The 20,866-nt window shown below is 43.8% G+C and overlaps 1 protein-coding gene across 1 annotated transcript in view; it reads right to left on the reverse strand.

Moving 5' to 3' along the window:
• The window catches only part of polr1a (RNA polymerase I subunit A), a 171,473-nt gene that overhangs the window by 93,861 nt on the left and 56,746 nt on the right, over window positions 1-20,866 (reverse strand). The window contains exons 18-21 of the mRNA XM_078553686.1: window positions 20,423-20,581; window positions 11,692-11,790; window positions 10,124-10,276; window positions 6,987-7,069 (exon numbers count right to left, since the gene is read on the reverse strand). Coding sequence (XP_078409812.1) covers window positions 6,987-7,069; window positions 10,124-10,276; window positions 11,692-11,790; window positions 20,423-20,581 — 494 coding nt within the window. The remainder of the gene's footprint in view (window positions 1-6,986; window positions 7,070-10,123; window positions 10,277-11,691; window positions 11,791-20,422; window positions 20,582-20,866) is intronic.

Below are 20,866 nucleotides of genomic sequence, written 5' to 3' on the forward strand. Positions count from 1 at the left end.
TGGAGTGCCACAGAAATCAATTCTGGGGCCTCAACTATTTACAATCTATATCAATGACTCTGATGCCAGGACCAAATATATGGTGGCTAAATTTGCCGATGACAACAAGATAGGTAGGAAAGTAAGCTGTCAACAGGAGATAAAGAGTCTACAAAGGGACATAGCTGGGTTAAGGTGAGTGGGCAAAAATTTGGCAGATTGAATCTAATGTGGGAAAATGTGAACTTGTCCACTTTGGCAGGAAGAATAGGAAAGCAGTGTATTATTTAAATGGAGAGAGATTGTAGAACTCGGTGGTGAAGAGAGATCTGGAGGTGACCAGGTGTGTAGATGAGGGTAGTGTAGTTGATGTAGTTTATATGGATTTCAGCAAAGCCTTTGACAAGGTTCCACATGGGAGACTTATAAAGAAGGCAAATGCACATGGGATACAGGGTAATTTGATAAGATGGATTCAAAATTGGCTTAGTTGTAGGAGACAGAGGGTGATGACAGAAGGATACTTCAGTGACTGGAAGCCAGTGTCCAGTGGCGTACCACAGGGGTCTGTGCTGGGTCCCCTATTATTCATCATTTATATAAACGACATAAATGGACTAAGTTGGGGGTAGGATTACTAAGTTTGCGGATGACACAAAGATTGGCCGGGTGGTTAACAGTGAGGTTGAGCGTCTTGGGCTACAGGAAGATATAGACGGGATGGTCAAATGGGCAGATAAATGGCAGATGGAATTTAACCCTGATCTCTGAAGGCGGAGGGGCATGTTAATGGGGTGGTGAAAAAGGCATACGGGACACTTGCCTTTATCACTCGAGGCATAGGTTACAAAAGTAGGGAGGTCATGTTGGAGTTGTATAGAACCTTGGTGAGACCACAGCTGGAGTACTGTGTGCAGTTCTGGTCGCCACATTATAGGAAGGATGTGATTGCACTGGAGGGGGTGCAGAGGAGATACACCAGGATGTTGCCGAGGGTGAAACATTTAAGTTATGAAGAGAGGTTGGATAGACTTGGGTTGTTTTCATTGGAGCAGAGAAGACTGAGGGGCGAACTGATCGATGTGTACAAGATTATGAGGGGCATGGACAGGGTGGATGGAGAGCAGCTGTTCCCCTTAGTTGAAGGGTCAGTCACGAGGGGACACAAGTTCAATGTGAGGGGCAGGAGGTTTAGGGAGGATGTGAGGAAAAACCTTATTACCCAGAGGGTGGTGACGGTCTGGAATGCACTGCCTGGGAGGGTGGTGGAGGCGGGTTGCCTCACATCCTTTAAAAAGTACCTGGATGAGCACTTGCCACATCATAACATTCAAGGCTATGGGCCAAGTGCTGGTAAATGGGATTAGGTAGGTAGGTCAGGTGTTTCTCACATGTTGGTGCAGACTCGATGGGAGGAAAGGGCCTCTTCTGCACTGTGAGATTCTGTGATCTGGGTGTCCTGGTACATGAATCACAAAATGTTAGTATGCAGGTACAGCAAGTGATTAGGAAGGCAAATAGAATGTTGGCATGGAGTATTAAGTAGGGAAGTTTTACTGTAGCTGTGCAAGGCCTTGGTGAGACCACATCTGGAATACTGTGTACAATTTTCATCTCCTTATTTGAAAAAGGATATAAGTGCAATAGGAGCAGTTCAGAGAGGTTCACTTGACTCAATATTGAGATGAAGGGCTGATCTTATAGCGAAAGGTTAAACAGGTTGGACCTACACCCATTGGAGTTGAGAAGAATGAGAGATAATCTTACTGAAACATATAAGATCCTAAGGAAACTTGATAGAATGGATATGGGGAGGATGTTTCCTCTTGGGGAGACGAATTAGAGGACACAGTTTAAAAAGACATCTCCCTTTTTAAATGGAGATGAGGAAAAATGTTTTCTCTCAGAGGGTCATTAGTCTGTGGAATTATCTTGTGTAGAAAGCAGTAGAGGTTGGGTCACTGAACTCATTCAAGGCTGGGTGAGATAGATTTTTGATAAACAAGAGAGCCAAGGATCATTAGGGGCAGACAGGAAAGTGCCATAATCTTACTGAATGGCAGAGCAGGCTCGAAGGGCCAAATGGCCTACTCCTGCTCCTAAGTCCTATGTTCCAATTTAAGTCCAATCTGACCAATTATCGCTCCATGAGTCCATTCTTGATCAAAGGCTAAGTGGTGGAAGGTGTTGTCAACAGAGCTATCAAGCCACACTTAGACAGCAATAAACCCCTCTCTGATGCTCAACTTGGGTTCTGCCAGGGTCATTTGGCTCCTGACCTCATTACAGCATTGGTCCATACATAGACAAAAGGGCTAAAATCCAGAAGTGAGATGAAACAAACTGCCTTTGACATCAAGGAGCGCCAGCAAAACTGGAGTCAATGGGAATCAGGGGGAAAACTCTCCACTGGGTGGAGTCATACCTAGCACAAAGGAAGACGGTTGTGGTTGTTGGGGGTCAAACATCTTTGTCCCAGGACATCACTGCAGGTCTTCCTCAGAGTAGCATCCTAAGCCAAACCATCTACAGCTGCTTCACCAAGACCTTCCTTCCATCATAAAGGTCAGAAGTGGGGATGTTCGCTGATGATTGCACAATGGTCAGCACCATTCGCGACTCCTCAGATACTAAAGCAGTACATGTCCAAATGCAGCAAGACCTGGGCAACATTCAGACTTGGGGTGATAAGTAGCAAGTAGCATCCATGCCATGGAAGTGCCAGGCAATGACCATTTCCAACAAGACAGAATCTAACCATCTCCCCTTGATATACATTTCCCATTCTCGCCTGAAGAAGCGAATCTGTCTCCACTTGATCAGGGACAGTCAGCATGGCTTTGTCAGATGGAGGTCATGCCTAACAAATTTGATTGAATTTTTTGAAGTGACGACCAGATGTGTAGATGAGGGTAGTGCAGTTGATGCAGTTTATGTGGATTTCAACAATGCCTTTGACAAGGTCCCACATGGAAGACTTATAAAGGCGGCAAATGCACATGGGATACAGGGTAATTTGATAAGCTAGATTCAAAATTGGCTTAGTTGTAGGAAACATAGGGTGATGACAGAAGGATGCTTCAGTGACTGGAAGCCCGTGTTCAGTGGCGTACCACAGGGATCTGTGCTAGGTCCCCTATTATGCGTCATATATATAAACGACATAAATGACTATGTGGGGGGTAGGATTAGTAAGTTTGCGGATGACGCAAAGATTGGCCGGGTAGTTAACAGTGAGGTTGGATGTCTTGGGCTACAGGAAGATATAGACGGGATGGTCAAATGGGCAGATGGAATTTAACCCTAAAAAGTGTTAGGTGATACACTTTGGAAGGAGTAATTTGACAAGGAAGTATTCAATGAACGGCATGACACTAGGAAGTTCTGAGGAACAAAGGGACCTTGGATTGTGTGTCCATAGATCTCTGAAGGCGGAGGGGCATGTTAGTGGGGTGGTGAAAAAGGCATATGGGACATTTGCCTTTGTCAATCGAGGCACAGAATACAAAAGTAGGGTGGTCATGTTGAAGTTGTATAGAACCTTGGTGAGGCCACAGCTGGAGTACTGTGTTCAGTTCTGGTCGCCACATTATAGGAAGGATGTAATTGCACTGGAGGGGGTGCAGAGGAGATTCACCAGGATGTTGCCTGGGATGAAACATTTAAGTTATGAAGAGAGGTTGGATAGACTTGGGTTGTTTTCGTTGGAGCAGAGAAGACTGAAGGGCGACCTGATTGAGGTGTACAAGATTATGAGGGGCATGGACAGGGTGGATAGGGAGCAGCTGTTCCCCTTAGTTGAAGGGTCAGTCACGAGGGGACACAAGTTCAATGTGAGGGGCAGGAGGTTTAGGGGGGATGTGAGGAAAAACTATTTTACCCAGAGGGTGGTGACAGTCTGGAATGTGCTGCCTGGGAGGGAGGTGGAGGCGGGTTGCCTCACATCCTTTAAAAAGTACCTGGATGATCACTTGGCACGTCATAACATTCAAGGCTATGGGCCAAGTACTGGTAAATGGGATGAGGTAGGTAGGTCAGGTGTTTCTCACGTGTTGGTGCAGACTCAATGGGCTGAAGGGCCTCTTCTGCACTGTGTGATTCTGTGAAATGGCTAATCTTCCAGCACCAACATCCTAGGGGTTATCATTGACCAGAAACTTAAATGGTCCAACCACATAAATACTGTGGCTTCAAGATGGGCAATAAATGTTGGCCTTGCCAGTGATGCCCACATCTCAAGAAAGAATAAATAAAAAGAGCAGGTCAGAGGCTGAGAATTCTTCAGTGAGCAACTCCCCTCCTGACTCCCCAAAGCCTGTCTACAAGGCACAAGTCAGGAGTGTGATGGAATACTCTCCAACAACACTCAAGAAACTCAGCACCTTCAAGGACAAAACATCCCACTTAATTGGCACCCTACCCACCACTTTAAACATTCACTCCCTCCACTATGGGTGCACGCACAGTGGCAGCGGTGTGAACAATCTACAAGATTCACTGAAGCAACTCACCAAGCCTCCTTCAACAGCACGTTCCAAAACCATGACCTCTACCGCCGAGAAGGCCAAGGGCACCAGAACAGATGGGAACACTACCGTCTTCAAGCTCCCATCTAAGCCACACATCATACTGACTTGGAACTACATCACCATTCCTTCACTGCTGCTAGGCTAAAAAACCTGGAATACAGGAGCAGGAGTAGGCCGTTCAGCCCCTTGAGCTTGCTCCACCATTCAACTAGCTCACAGCACTGATCATCTACCTCAATGTCATTTTCTCAGATCCCTTGATGTCATCAGTATCTAGAAACCTATCAATTTCTGTCCTCAATGACTGATCTTCCACAGCCCTCTGGGGTAGAGAATTCCAGAGATTCAGCACCCTCTGAGTGAAGAAATTCCTCCTCATCTCTGTACTAAATGGCCTACCCCTTATTCTGAGACTGTGTCCTCTGGTTCTAGATCACCCCAGCTGGGGAAACATCCTTTCTGCATCTACCCTGTCGAGCCCTAAGTTTTAATGAATTCAGCAAGGGAGGACCAAGAAAGGGCGAATAGGATATGAGACTAAACTAGTGAGAAACATAAAAATGGATTGTAAAAGCTTCTATAGGTATGTTAAAAAGGAAAAGATTAGCAAAGACAAATGTGGGCCCATGTCATGCAGAGACAGGAGAATTTAGAGTGGAGAATAGGGAAATGACAGAGAAGCTAAATAATTACTTGATGTCTGTCAGTGGAAGACAGAAGAAATCTCCCAGAAATGATACAGGTCCAAGGGACTTGTGAGAATGAGGAATTGAAAGTAATTAATAACAATAAAAAAGTAGTTCTGGATAAATTAATGGGAAAATTGATAAATTCCAGGACCTGGTGATCTATGTATCAGAGTGTTTAAAAAGGTGGCTGTGGAGATAGTGGACACACTGATGGTCATCTTTCAAAATTCTAGAGGTTCTGGAATGGTGCCTGCAGATTGGAAGGTTGCAAATGTAACCCCACTATTTAAGAAAGGAGGGAGAGAGAACAGGGAACTACAGACCCTGTTAGCCTGACGTCCGTAGTAGGGAAAATGCTAGAATCTATTCTAAAGGATGTGATAACTGGGAACTTAGAAAATAATGATCTGGTTGACTGTGCCCAACATGAATTTATGAAAAGGAAAATCATGCTTGACAAGCCTGTTGTGGAGTTTTTTGAGGATGTAACTAGCACATGGATAAGGGGGAAATCAGTGGATGTGGTGTATTTGGATTTTCAGAAGGCTTTTGATAAGGTCTCACACAGGTTAGTAAACAAAATTAGAGCACATGGGATGGAGGGTTATTGGCACGGATTGAGGATTGGTTATTGGGCAGAAAACAGAGTAGGAATAAATGGGTCATTCTCAAGTCGGCAGGCTGTTACTAGTAGGTTACCGCAAGGATCAGTACTTGGGCCCCAGCTATTCACAATCTTTAGCAATGATTTGGATGTGGGTACCAAATATAATATTTCCAAGTTTGCGGATGACACAAAACGAGGTGGGAATGTGTGTTGTGAGGATGATGCAAAGAGGATTTGCACAGGCTAAGTGAGTGGCAGGAACATGGCAGCTGGGATATAAGATGGATAAGTGTTGTTCTCCTTAGAGCAGAGAAGTTTGTGAGGAGATTGAGGGGCGTTCAAAATCATGAAGAGTGTGGACAGAACAGATAGAGGGAAACTGGTCCCATTGGCAGAATGGTCGAGGTCCAGAGGGCACTGATTTAAGGCAAATGGCAAAAGAACCAAAGGAGATGAAAAACTTTATTTTACCCAATAAATGGTTAGGATCTGGAATATGCTGCCTGCGAATGTGGTCGAGGCAGATTGAATTGAGGCTCTCAAAAGGGAATTGGATAAGCACCTGAAGGGAAAATAATCGCAAGCCCAACTCAGCTAGTCCTACTCGCCTGACTATTCCCCATAGCTCTGCAGGAAGCTGGCAGGATCATGAAGGCGGCTGAATGGCCTCCTTCTGTGCTGCAACCATTCTATGATTCTATTTCCACACAACAATGGCAATGCGATAACAACCAGATGATCATTTGTTTTAAGCAATGTCAATTAAGGAAAGAATATTGACTGGGACTAATTCACTTGCTCTTCTTTGAAATAGAGCCATGGGATCTTTTACATCCCCGGCAGACAGGCCTTGGTTTAATGTCTCATCTGAAAATGGCACCTCTGACAAAGCAGCAGAACCTTGGCACTGCACAGGAGTGTTAGGCTAGATTATGGCACTCAAGGCGGAACTCAAACCCACAATCTTCTAACTCAAGGTCGAGAGTGCTTCCACTGAGCCACATTGACAGAGTACCACAGAGTAATTCACAAAACAAACTGCACACTCTCCATAGCCACCCTTACATTAACTTAGTACTGTTGTTGCGGGGAAGAGGGGAAGAACACACAAAGGAGAAAGACAAAAAAAGTGACACGATTAAAATTCACATTTCAGCATTTAAAACCCAAATAGTTTCTTACCTTTGAAGATACCCAGAACGGCTGGTCTTTACAGCTGTGTCCACCAGACCTTCTCTGCCAGCCATACAGTGAAAGAAAAATTCCTATAGCACAAGAAACCAACATCTAGAAATGGATACCCATCATGTTTTCATAATTGTAAATAATTTGTACTTCCATTTTACCTTGCAGGCTTTCATATCAACTACTGTAGTAATTTTCCTTTCATAAAAGCTTACGAAACAAAATTTTGCCATCTACTGTGTTCAAGGTTGCCATCATTTTGTTACTTCTTAAATTCTGCCTCTCACTCCCTGCCACCACCCCACATTCCCCTCCCCAATTAGGAAGCACAGCAAGCTGTGTAGACAGGAGCAGGGAGTTACAAACTCTTTCGAGTTACCAACAGTCACAGATTGCAACTCTTTCGAGTATAATCACAGTTCTTGGTTTCCGGGAGTGGGACATGAACCCACAACCCTCTGGTTCAAAGGCGAGGGTGCTATGAACTGAGCCACAGCTGAGGGAGACAGATTACACAAGTGGGCAAATTGGTGGCAGATGGAACTCAATGAAGGGAAGTGTGAGGTCATCAACCTTGGATCCAAGGAAAACAAATAGTTTTTTTTAAAATGGCGAGAAGCTAGGAATTGTGAAGAAGCAAAGGGATTTAGGTGTCCACATACATAAATCACAGCAAGCTAGTGCTCAGCTACAAAAAGGCTAATAGATTGTCTTTTTTCTCAAAAAAAGGGGTGAAATACAAAGAGGCAGGTGTTTTGCTTCAATTGTACATAGCCTTGGTTTAATGAATCACAAATTAGTATGTAGGTATAGCAGGTGATTAGGAAGACAAATGAAATGTTGGAGTTTATTGCAAGGGGAATGGAATATAAAAGTAGGGAAGTTTTACTGCAGCTGTACAGGGCCTTGGTGAAAGCATATCTGGAGTACCGTGCACAGTTTTAGTCTCCTTAGTTGAAAAAAGATATCATTGCGTGAGAAGCAATTCAGAGAAGTTTCACTTGACTCATTCCTGGGGGTTATCTTATGAAGAAAGGTTGAACTCCTATACCCACTAGAGTTTAGAAGAATGAGAGGTGCTCTTATTGAAACATACAAGATTCCGAGGGGACTTGACAGAGTGGATACCGGGAGGATGTTTCCTCTTGTGGGAATGGCTAGAATTAGGGGACACAGATTAAAAATAAGAGGTCTCCCTTTGAAGACGGAAATTAGGAGAAAATATTTCTTTCAGAAGGTCATTAGTCTGTGGAATTCTCCTCCGCAAAAAGCAGTGGAGACTGGGTCATTGAATTTATTCAAAGCTGAATTAGATAGATTTTTGATAGACAAAGGAGTCAAGGTTTATGGGGTGTCCACACAGGAAAGCGGAGTTGAGACCACAATCAGGTCAGCAATGATCTTATTGAATAGCAGAGCAGGCTCAAAGGGCTGAATGGCCTAGTCCTGTTCCTAAGTCCTATGATCCTAACTCCATCTGCTTTACTGCATTCAGTTTTGGGCCCTTTATTTCAACAGGGAAACCATAACAAAATTTAAACTTCATAGATACTTGTTTTTGAGGGCAGAAGTTCAAGTTTTTACAAATATCGTAACACTAGAAAGCCCTCTGATATTTATAAATGCAAGAAAAGGTTAGAACCGTAACAGTTCTTAAAACGATAACATTTCTTTGAAACTTTTGAATTTGGGTATTAAATTGTGGTGATGCATTTGTGATCGCTTCTTTTATCTCATGTGGACATTCCAACGAGTCAAGGAAAAACATTTTGCAAAATCCAGAGCATGGCTTGGACCAAGTTGAATTCAAGACAGCTGGTGGGATGCCACAAGGAATTGGATCCGCACCTCTTCTGCTTTGCATTGGCTGCGCTTTATAAAATGTAAACTTTTAAAAACTGCTATAAGACACTCTGTCTTAGGAACATGAGGAGACCACTTAGCTCTTCGAACCTATTCCAAATCATGGCTGATCTTTGAACTGACTCCATATAATACTGATGATTATGATAACTGCCTTTGCCCGATATCCCTTGATGCATCTGGATAACAAAAATCTTATAATCACAGATTTAAAGTTAACAATGGATCTAGCATAACTGCCATTTGCTGAAGTCAGTTCCAAACTTCTACCATTGTTTGTGTTGCTTCCTAATCTCACTGCTGAAAGCTCTGGCTTTAATTTTTAGACTTATGTTCCCTAGTCCTAGACTTTCCAACCAACGGAAACAGTTTATTTCTATTTACTTCATCTGTTCCTCTCAGTATCCTGAAAGCTCCAATCAACTAGTTAAAAAGGCAGACTTACATTTATATAGCGCCTTTCACATCATAAAGTGCTTTATAGTCAACTAAAGTCAACACTTCTGAAGTAAACACAGTAGCCAATTTGCACCCAGCAAGATCCCACAAACAGTAATGTGATATTGACCAGATAGTTTTTTTTAAGTGACGTAGTACAGGAATATATATTGTCCCAGGGGAGAATTCCCCCGTCTTCTTCAAAATAGTACCAGTGAATTGTTTACACCCACGAGAGGGCAGACAGAGCATTGATTTAACCCAGAGATTTGCAGCTGCTCCACCGTTGAGTTCATTTAAGGCTGAGATGGACAGATTTTTGGTCCCTTGGGGAATCAAGGAATATGGAAAGCAGGAAAAGTGGAGGCCGAAGATTAGCCATGATCATATTGGATATTGGAGTGGGCTCAAGGGACCGTATGATCTACTCCTGCGGCTATTTCTTCTGTTATGTTCTTATCTGAAGTCTCTGACTGAGTAGCACTCTCTCACTACTGCACTGGAATATCAGCCTAGATTTTGTACTTAAGTACAAAATAGTGGGACTTGAATCCACAACCTTCTGACACAGAGGTAAGAATGCTCCCACTGAGCCACAGCTGATAGCTCGTGACTAACATCAGGAAATATCATATCGCTTCACTACAGAATGACGTAGAGATGGCAGCATAACTCAACTCTGCTGCTCCCAACATTTCTCCAAACAAAAAGCTGATGCCTTATCTAACTGTATCCTCCAATTATTTTATACAAGCTATAATCATACAAGAACAGTATTGGTATCACCAACTTCAACTTGGGGGCAAAAACCTTAATAATGCATCTCTGCCTACCGGAGGGCTGATCCCAGTGAGGAATCGACCAGTAACAAAACCGCCAGATCGTGGAGTGAAGTCATAAGGTTGGAAACAGGGCAAAGATTTCCCAGATGGCATCAGCGGAGGTCGCCTTCCTTCCAGCTCAATCTGACCAAGAAGACATGAAATCTGGAAACAAATCATCCAGTTTACTTGTGACAATTTTTAAAAATCATTTCATGAGAATCATAAACAAAGGCAGATTCAGTTGGGTCACAGAGGATTACAAATTAAAAATGTTTAACTATTTCAAATATTTCTTAAATGAGTCATTTGACAAAAAAGAAACACAGATGCACAGAGGTTGAATAGGTTAAATCGAGCACTGCCTTCCACCAGTTTCCTATGCTACAACAGTGACCAAATTCAGTGTGTGTTAAGTATTTCTCGAGGTTGTGAAAGGCGCTTCTTTTCTTGTTCTTCAGGTTCTTTCACATTTCTCTCTGCTGGTTTTCAGGGTTTCAAGTGAAGTGAGATTGGCCATTATGGTTTGTGTATCCAAATTATTTTGTTCCTCCACAGCTTCTAGTCTCTCGCTATTAAGAGAATACCCTGTCTTTCTCAGTTCCAAAGTGGATGATCTCAGGCTTCCCCAATCTGAGCTCCATTTGCTAAAGTAGTGCCCATCACTTAGATTATCTGTCTTTTTGCAACCACCCCGACTCCCCAACCCCGTCACCACCTATAAAATTTACGATGCCTCCTAATTTAGTATAAATTCCTTCACCCAAGTCATGAATAAACCATATGATGGTTAAAAGCTGAGATCCCAGCACAGGAACACCAGGGAACATCATTTAGCACATCCTGTCAACCAGCGAGCAAATCCTTTATCCCTACTCTCTATACCTCTCACCCAATTTGTGACCCTTATCGCAAGGTTACCTGCAATTGCATGTCCTTAATAATCTCTTCTGCAGAACCCTTACAAATGATTCTGCAGCAAAATTTTGCCCTAGGCGTGCGGGACCAGCGGGGACAGTCGGGAAGCCAACCGTCGCCCGCGATCGACAGCGCACCGTGATTTCACGCTGACGGGCCAATTAAGGCCCACCCAGCGTGATACGCGAGCGGTAGCACTGAGCGCTGCTTCTGCAGGTGGCGGGGGGGAAGGAGGGCGAGCAGGCCTAGTACACAATAAACGCATGCACGCAGAAGAGTGCTGAATAATCTCCCTGAGGCACGCAGCTGCCTCAGGGAAGATGAAGAATATATTGAAAAAATTATTAAACAGCAGAAAAAAATTAATAAAACATGTCCCCTCATTATTTGCCTTTGGAAACCTCATCCCTCCCGCTCAGCTGACATCAACACGGGTCATTTCACGCTCGGTCAAGTCTGGCGCGCCCGCCCACTGAGCGAAAAATTCCGCCTCTGGAATTAAATACAGTATCCACAGGTACTTTCCTATGCAGCATATGAGTGACTTCCTCAAAATAAAATTCAGCTAGATTTGTCATTCCACACTTCAGTACTTATATCAAATAAAAGATGCACATAAATATAAGGCAAAAATCCGCTCAACTGCTATAGAAAAATAGTACCTGCATTGTATTAACAGCTGAGCCCTTCGCACCAGACTGCACCATGAGTTGCAGGTTATTCTCTGGAAATTGTCTATGAAGGCCCAGTGGCATACACACCTGTCAGTTAAAGCAAACCGTACAATGGATGTTAGCAGTAGAGTAAATAAAATCCATTTTCTTAACCAAGAGAACCCATTATTTTACCTGCATGGCACAGACAGAAAAATGTCAAAGTGTACAGGTAAAGGGAAAACAAATGGGGCAACACTTCCAAAGAGCTGGGCCGGGTACAATGGACCAAATGGTCGTCTTCTGTGGTGCAAAACTGATTCAAACAAAGGACAGATAAACGATTAAAAGTGAAAACTTTTTTTGTTCATATTTATGTACAATAGTGTATTGATAACATTTGCATTACCATTTCTTTTCATCATTCTTTACAATATATATATGAACATACAAATTAGGAGCCAGAGTAGGCCTCTTGGCCCCTTAAGCCTGCTTCGCCAATCAATAAGCTGATGGCTGATATAGAATACAGAATCCTTATAATATCTGAAATTAAATTTTAAATCCGAATTATCAACTTGCTAGTTCTGTAGAACTGATTAAATATCACTCATGGTCAATCACAGCCAAATTTACCAACAACGGCAGTCGTAATCAAATATTCCCTCATGGTCACTCAATACTGCATTAATATTATCGAGCCGCTCACTGCAACTACTGATGTCCCGAGACGTTTTGCAATCTTTTCCAGGTATACTGAGAGGAGTGCAACACAAGGTCGTTGATTTCAATGGAATCAAAATCATGCAGGTTCTACAAAGAACACAAAGTCCCTTCTGTCAAAGGAGCGCCAAGTCAACGAAAGTAAACTTAATAGGTTAGCGATTAGGCGAACGAGACAGTCGCTGGGGCTGTGACCTCTGGAGGTTGACTGCTTGGAAGCAAGCAGAAACAAAAAGCTCAGCTGCCCGAGAAGAGGGCCCAGGGTAAACAGAGGCCAGGGAATTTTGCGTCTTCTCAGACCATTATCTTCCTCTGCAGCAAATGCAGCAGAGGCTGCCATGTCAGATCAGGACTCCTGAGCCTCACCAGGCCACATTTAATACGGAGTTGACCACCACGGCGCAAACCATCAATCTTCCAACTGTGGTATAGCATATGAATCCGCTTTTGTCACCGCATTCACTTTTTAGTAGCCCACACACAATCTTTGAGTTCTATCTGGTTTCAGTGCCAGTACAATAGGCGAACTCCAGTTACTGCAACTGGATCAATGGTATCATTCTGAAGCATGAAATCAATTTCTTTTTGTACTTGTGATAACTTTGCTGGTGTATAATGTTATTGGAATTTTTTTTTTTACAATAGAGGTGTAGTCTGTGTCTGTGAGTGTGTGTGTGTGCATTAATTGGATTAAAGCCAGCTAGTCTGGGTGCTTTGATGACAAGGGTGGTGCTGTTGTTGTCTGGCGCACTGACCTCTACCTTGCAGAGGCTGAGCGTCAACTCGCAGACACTTCCTCCTACCTCCCCCTGGATCATGACCCCACTACTGAACATCAAGCCATTGTTTCCAGGACTGTCACTGACCTCATCTCCTCTGGAGATCTTCCCTCCACAGCTTCCAACCTCATAGTCTCCCCACCCTGGACAGACGGCTTCTACCTCCTCCCGAAAATCCACAAACAGAACTGTCCCGGCAGACCGATCGTGTCAGCCTGTTCCTGCCCCACGGAACTTATTTCTTGCTATCTTGACTCCGTTCTCTCTCCCCTTGTCCAGTCTCTTCCCACCTACATCTGCGATTCCTCTGACGCCCTACATCATATCAACAATCTCCAGTTCCCTGGCCCCAATCGCCTCCTCTTCACCATGGATGTCCAATCCCTCTACACCTCCATCCCCCACACCAGGATGGTCTGAGGGCTCTCCGCTTCCTCGAACAGAGGCCCGAACAACCCCATCCACCACCACTCTCCTCCGTCTGGCTGAACTTGTTCTCTCACTGAACAAATTCTCCTTAAACTCCTCTCACTTCCTCCAAATAAAAGGTGTGGCTATGGGTACCCGCATGGGCCCCAGTTATGCCTGTCTCTTTATGGGGTATGTGGAACATTCCTTGTTCAAGTCCTACTCAGGCCACCTCCCACAACTCTTTCTTCGGTATATCGATGATTGCTTCGGTGCTGCTTCATGCTCTCGTCTGGGCCTGGAAAAATTTATTAATTTTGCTTCCAATTTCCACCCCTCCATTTTCACATGGTCCATCACTGACACTTCCCTTCCCTTCCTTGACCTCTCTGTCTCAATTTCTGGTGATAGACTGTCCACCAATATTCATTACAAGCCTACCGACTCCCACAGCTACCTCGACCACAGCTCCTCACACCCTGTTTCCTGTAAGGACTCCATCCCATTCTCTCAGTTCCTTCGCCTCCGTCGCATCTGTTCTGATGATGCCACTTTCCAAAACAGTTCCTCTGACATATCTTCCTTCTTCCTTAACCGAGGTTTCCACCCACTGTGGTTTACAGGGCCCTCAACCGTGTCCGGCCCGTCTCCCGCGCATCCGCCCTCACACCTTCCTCTCCCTCCCAGAACCATGATAGGGTCCCCCTTGTCCTCACTTATCACCCTACCAGCCTCCGCATTCAAAGGATCATCCTCCGCCATTGCCGCCAACTCTAGCATGATGCCACCACCAAATACATCTTCCCTTCACCACCCCGACGGCATTCCGCAGGGATCGTTCCCTCTGGGACACCCTGGCCAATTCCTCCATTACCCCCTACACCTCAACCCCCTCCCACGGCACCTTCCCATGCAACCGCAGAAGGTACAACACCTGCCCCTTTTCTTCCCCCCTCCTCACCGTCCAAGGGCCCAAACACTCCTTTCAAGCAGCACTTCACTTGCACTTCCCTCAATTTAGTCTACTGCATTCGCTGCTCCCAATGCGGTTTCCTCTACATTGGAGAGACCAAACGCAGACTGGTTGACCACTTTGCAGAACACCTTCGGTCTGTCCGCAAGCATGACCTAGACCTCCCTGTCGCTTGCCATTTCAACACACCACCCTGCTCTCATGCCCACATGTCCGTCCATGGCCCGCTGCAATGTTCCAGCGAAGCTCAGCGCAAACTGGAGGAACAGCACCTCATCTTCCGACTAGGCACTTTACAGCCTGCCGGGCTTAATATTGAGTTCAACAACTTCAGATCATGAACTCTCTCCTCCATCCCCACCCCATTTCCGATCCCCCTTTTTCTAATTATTTATATATTTTTTAAATATATTTTTCTTTTCCCACCTATTTCCATTATTTTTAAATGTATTCCCATCCATTGTTTCATCTCCACCTTTTAGCCTATTCCGATCCCTTCCCCCCACCCCACCCCCAGCCCCCACTTGCTCATCCTGCTTTCTACCCTTAATGTCACCACTAGCACATTCCTTAGCCAATATCACCACCATCAATACCCCTTTGTCCTTTTGTCTATGACATCTTTGGCAATCTCTTCTTTGCCTCCACCTATCACTGGCCCTCTATCCAGCTCTACTTATCCCACTCCCCTCAACCAGCTTATATTTCACCTCATTTCTATTTTTCCTCAGTTCTGACGAAGAGTCACACGGACTCGAAACGTTAACTGTATTCCTCTCCGCAGATGCTGTCAGACCTGCTGAATTTTTCCAGCTATTTTTATTTTTGCTTTGATGTTTAGTAGTTTTGAGATGTAAACAGTAGGTAGAGAGTACATTTGCATTTTGTTGAATAAACCATTCAAAGACTGGGGGGGTGAAATCTTGCACCCAGCTAGGAGATACCAATTGTTATGACACAACAGTTTATAAAGGCTGAGTTATTTATAATCCCAGAGGGAAACTTTAAACAACTGTCATAACCTATATTTTCAATTGGTATGTTTTGATTGCAGCTCTATATCCAGCAATAAGACCACCAAGTCTTGAGAGGTTTTTATATCAAACAAAATGAAACATTTATTAATTTACAACAAATTTAACACATACACATGGCTACAAATTACTACTATCATAACTTTTTAAACAAATTCCCAAATTAATCTCCACTAAGAGGCTACCAAGAATAGATGAATGAGACTGATGTACGTTTCCGACTCTAGGTGGAGTTGTCGTTTACTTCATCACCAACATACAAATTAGGAGCAGAAATAGGTCACTCGGCCCCTTGAGCCTGCTCCGCCATTCAACAAGATTGTAACCTCAACTCCACATTCCCGCCTACCCCCAATAACCTTTCACCCCCCCTTGCTTATCAAGTATCTATCTAATTCTGCCTTAAAAATATTAAAAGACTCTGCTTCCACTGCCTTTTTTAAAAAAGTTCCAAAGATTCACGACCCTCTGATAGAAAAAAATTCTCCTTACATCTGTCTTAAACGGATGACAATTTATTTTTAAACAGTGACCCCGAGTTCTCGATTTTCCCACAAGAGGAAACATCTTCTACACATCCACGCTGTCAAGACCATTCAGAATCTTAAAAGGTTTCAATCAAGTCGCCTCTTACTCTTCTCAACTCCAGCGGAAACAAGCCTAACCTGTCCAACCTTTCCTCAAAAGACAACCAGCCCATTCCAGATATTAATCCAGTAAACCTTCTCTGAACTGCTTCCAACGCATTTACATCTTTCCTTAAATAAGACCAATGCTGCACACAGTACTCCAGATTTGGTCCCAGCAATGCCCTGTATAACTGAAGCATAACCTCCCTACTTTTATATTCAATTCCCCTTGCAATAAACTATGCCATTCTATTAGCTTTCCTAATTACTTGCTGTACCTGCATAATAAACTTTGGCGCTTCATGCATAAGGACACCCAGGTCCCTCTGTATCTGAGAGCTCTGCAATCTCTCACCATTTAGATAATATGCTTCTTTTTGATTCTTTCTGCCAAAATGGACAATTTCACATTTCCCTCATTATACTCCATTTGCCAGATCTTTGCCCACTCACTTAACCTATCTAAACCCCTTTATAGCCTCCTTACGTCCTCTTCACAATTTACTTTCCTACCTATCTTTGTGTTGTCAGCAAATTTGGCCAACCATACTTCAATCCCTCCATCCAAATCATTTAAATAAATTGTAAAAAGTTGAGGCCCCAGCACTGGTCTCTGTGGAACACAACTCATTATATCTTGTCAACCAGAAAATGACGCATTTATGCCTATGCTGTTTCCTGTTGGTTAACCAATCTGCTATCCATGCCAATATGTTACCCCACACCATGAGCTTTTATTTACTGCAATAATCTATGATGTGGCACCTTATCAAATCACAGAATCACACAGTGCAGAAGAGGCCCTTCGGCCCATCGAGTCTGCACCGACACGTGAGAAACACCTGACTTACCTACCTCATCCCATTTACCAGCACTTGGCCCATAGCCTTGAATGTTATGACGTGCCAAGTGCTCATCCAGGTACTTTTTAAAGGGTGTGAGACACCCGCCTCCACCACCCTCCCAGGCAGTGCATTCCAGACCGTCACCACACTCTGGGTAAAAAAAGTTTTTCCTCATATCCCCCCTAAACCTCCTGCCCCTCACATTGAACTTATGTCCCCTTGTGACTGACCCTTCAACTAAGGGGAACAGCTGCTCCCTATCCACCATGTCCATGCCCCTCATAATCTTGTACACCTCGATCAGATCGCCCCTCAGTCTTCTCTGCTCCAACGAAAACAACCCAAGTCTATACAACTTCCCTTCATAACTTAAATGTTTCATCCCAGGCAACATCCTGGTGAATCTCCTCTGCACCCCCTCCAGTGCAATCACATCCTGCCAATAATGTGGCGACCAGAACTGCACACAATACTCCAGCTGTGGCCTCACCAAGGTTCTATACAACTCCAACATGACCTCCCTACTTTTGTAATCTATGCCTCGATTGATAAAGGCAAGTGTCCCAAATGCCTTCTTCACCACCCCACTAACATGCCCCTCCGCCTTCAGAGATCTATGGACATACACGCCAAGATTCCTTTGTTCCTCAGAACTTCCTAGTGTCATGCCGTTCATTGAATACTTCCTTGTCAAATTACTCCTTCCAAAGTGTATCACCTCACACTTTTTAGAGTTAAATTCCATCTGCCACTTATCTGCCCATTTGACCATCCCGTATATATATCTTCCTGTAGCCCAAGACACTCAACCTCACTGTTAACCACCCGGCCAATCTTTGTGTCGTCTGCAAACTTACGAATCCTACCCCCCACATAGTCATCTATGTCGTTTATATAAATGACAAATAATAGGGGACCCAGCACAGATCCCTGTGGTACGCCACTGGACACAAGCTTCCAGTCATTAAAGCAGCCCTCTGTCATCACTTTCTGTCCCCTACAACTAAGCCAATTTTGAATCCACCTTATCAAATTACCCTGTATCCCATGTGCATTTCCCTTCTTTATAAGTCTCCCATGTGGGACCTTGTCAAAGGCTTTGCTGAAATCCATATAAACTACATCAACTGCACTACCCTCATCTACACACCTGGTCACCTCCTCAAAAAATTCAATCAAATTTGTTAGGCATGACCTCCCTCTGACAAAGCCATGCTGACTATCCCTAGTCAAACCTTGCTTCTCCAAGTGGAAATAGATTCTCTCCTTCAGAATTTTCTCCAATAGTTTCCCTACCACTGACGTGAGATTCACTGGCCTGTAGTTCCCTGGCTTATCTCTATAACCCTTCTTAAAAAGTGGAACCACATGAGCTGTCTTCAGGAAATCTAGTACAGTACAACCACCAGTCCCCCTTTATTCACAACACATATTACTTCTTAAAAGAACACCAATAAATTGGTTAAACATGATTTCCCTTTCGTGAAACCATACTGACTCTGCCTGATTACCTCAAATTTATCTAAGTGCCCTGTTATAATGTCTTTAATAATAGCTTCTAACGTTTTCCCTATGACAGATGTTAAGCTAACTGGCTTGTTGTTTCCTGCTTCCTGTCTCCCTCCCTTTTTGAATAAAGGGGAGAGAGAAACTATTTTCCAATCTAATAGAACCTTCCCCAAATCTAGTGGATTTTGGAAAATTAAAACCAACACATCAACTATCTCACTAGCCAGTTCTTTTAAGACCCTAGTTCATGAGTGGTCAGAGCTGGATTACTGCCTCAAACAAAAAAATATATACATGAGAAGCAAGAAATAGGAGCAAGAGTAGGCCTTACAACCCTTCGAGCTGGCTCTCCCATTTAATGAGATCATTGCTGATCTTTGACATCAATTACACTTTCCTGCTCGATCCCCTGATCCTTCAATTCCCTTCGAGTCCTGGAATTTATCGATTTCAGACTGCAATACATTCACCAACTGGGCACCCACAGCTCTCTGGAGTAAAGGATCAAAGATTCATAATCCTTTTAATGAAGAAATTTCTATTTATCCAAGTCCTAAATGGCTGATCCCTTATCCCAAGATTACACCCCCTAATTCTAGACTTTCCAGTCAAGAGAAACAGCCTGTCAGCATCTACTCTGTCAAGCCCTCTCAGGACCAATGAGATGACCTCCCACTCTGCCAAACTCCAGAAAGTATAAGCCCGTTCTCCTCCTAGAACAATCCTTTCATCCCAGAAATCAATCTAGTGAATATCGTTGCACCACCTCAAAGGCATGTCTATCCTTCCTGCAGTAGGGGGACCAAAACTATACACAATAATTCAGGTATAAGTGAGCATCTCTACTTAAAGGAGCTGGGGAATAAAAAAGACAAACACGTTACAGTTAAACTAATCAAACTGATCGAAAATTAAATCAATGAGAACCAAATGTTGCAGTTACTCAGAACCAATGAATACAACTCAGGCAGGTGGAATGAACACCTCCTCTACCTGCTGGCTACAAGAATCCTAGACTTATACCAGCTGTTGAGAGTGTAGGCGGGCCCGCATAATATGTTGATCACAAGGATAGATGCAGTGGGGACTCGAAGAAAGTCGCTTCTGCACAACAGGGTTCTCTTCTGAGGCTGAGGTTAGGTGTACGTTTTGCAATACAGAAGATGATACTCTGATCCATTCCATCAACGACTTGAGAGTGCTCAACACCAACAGTGGGCAAGAGGAGTGGGCAAGGGTTACATTATTTATTTTTTATTCTTTCACAGGATGGCAAGATCAGCATTTGTTACTCACCCCTAATTTTGTTTTTATTCATTCATGGGATGTGGGCGCCGCTGACCAGCATTCATTGCCCATCCCTAATTGCCCTTGTTCAGAGGGCATTTAAGAGTCAACCACATTGCTGTGGATCTGGAGTCGCATCTAGGCTAGACCAGGTAAGGACAGCAGATTTCCTTCCCTAGATGACATTAGTGAACCAGATGGGTTTTTACAGCAATCGACAATGGTCATCATTCAACTTTTAATTCCAGATTTTACTGAATTCAAATTCCACCATCTGCCCTGGTGGGATTCGAACCCAGGTCCCCAAAGCTTTACCCTGGGTCTCTGGATTTCTACTCCAGCGACAATACCACTACACCATCACCTCCCCATAATTGCCTTCAAGAAGGCGCTGATGAGCTGCCTTCCTGAACTGCTGCAGTCCATGAGGTGTAGGCACATCCATGGCTCTGTTACATTCTTGAGCACTCATTCTCATCACCTCCATTGGAACAAATATTCCACTGTTAACAAAAAAAACACAAATCAACCTTTAGGTTGTCTCATTTCAGACCTTGTTGATTTGGTTGTTGTACAGATTTACTTCTTCCTTAAATTTCAGATCCACCACGTTCATGTCCCTGGGATCTTTACTGAGGTGAGCATTCTGCCATTTGTCCCGAGCTTCATCACATGAGGCAGACTCTGGTAAGTTGAAAGCATTTCGGATAGCCTGTAAAAAAAGAACCCGTTCTTGAATTAACTTGTTTGCCAATAATTATGTCTACAAAGGGTCACAATAAATTAAATGCATCATTTTGTATGCTGTTTACACTAATTTAGCAGTTCCAAAACAATTTCTTCTGCTTGTTATTTTAAGTAAAACCCAAACTTCTTTGTAACTCATTTGTTTTAGTCAGAAACAGGAACGTAAGGAATCTTCCAGTTGTGTTTCAGATGCAGCTGCTCAGTTCTAGAGCCTTGGCCAGAAGCCATCTGGGTGGAGAACTGTGTTCAG

This window comes from Cetorhinus maximus, chromosome 1 (assembly GCF_964194155.1).
Source record: "Cetorhinus maximus chromosome 1, sCetMax3.hap1.1, whole genome shotgun sequence".
Classification (NCBI taxonomy): Eukaryota; Metazoa; Chordata; class Chondrichthyes; order Lamniformes; family Cetorhinidae; genus Cetorhinus; species Cetorhinus maximus.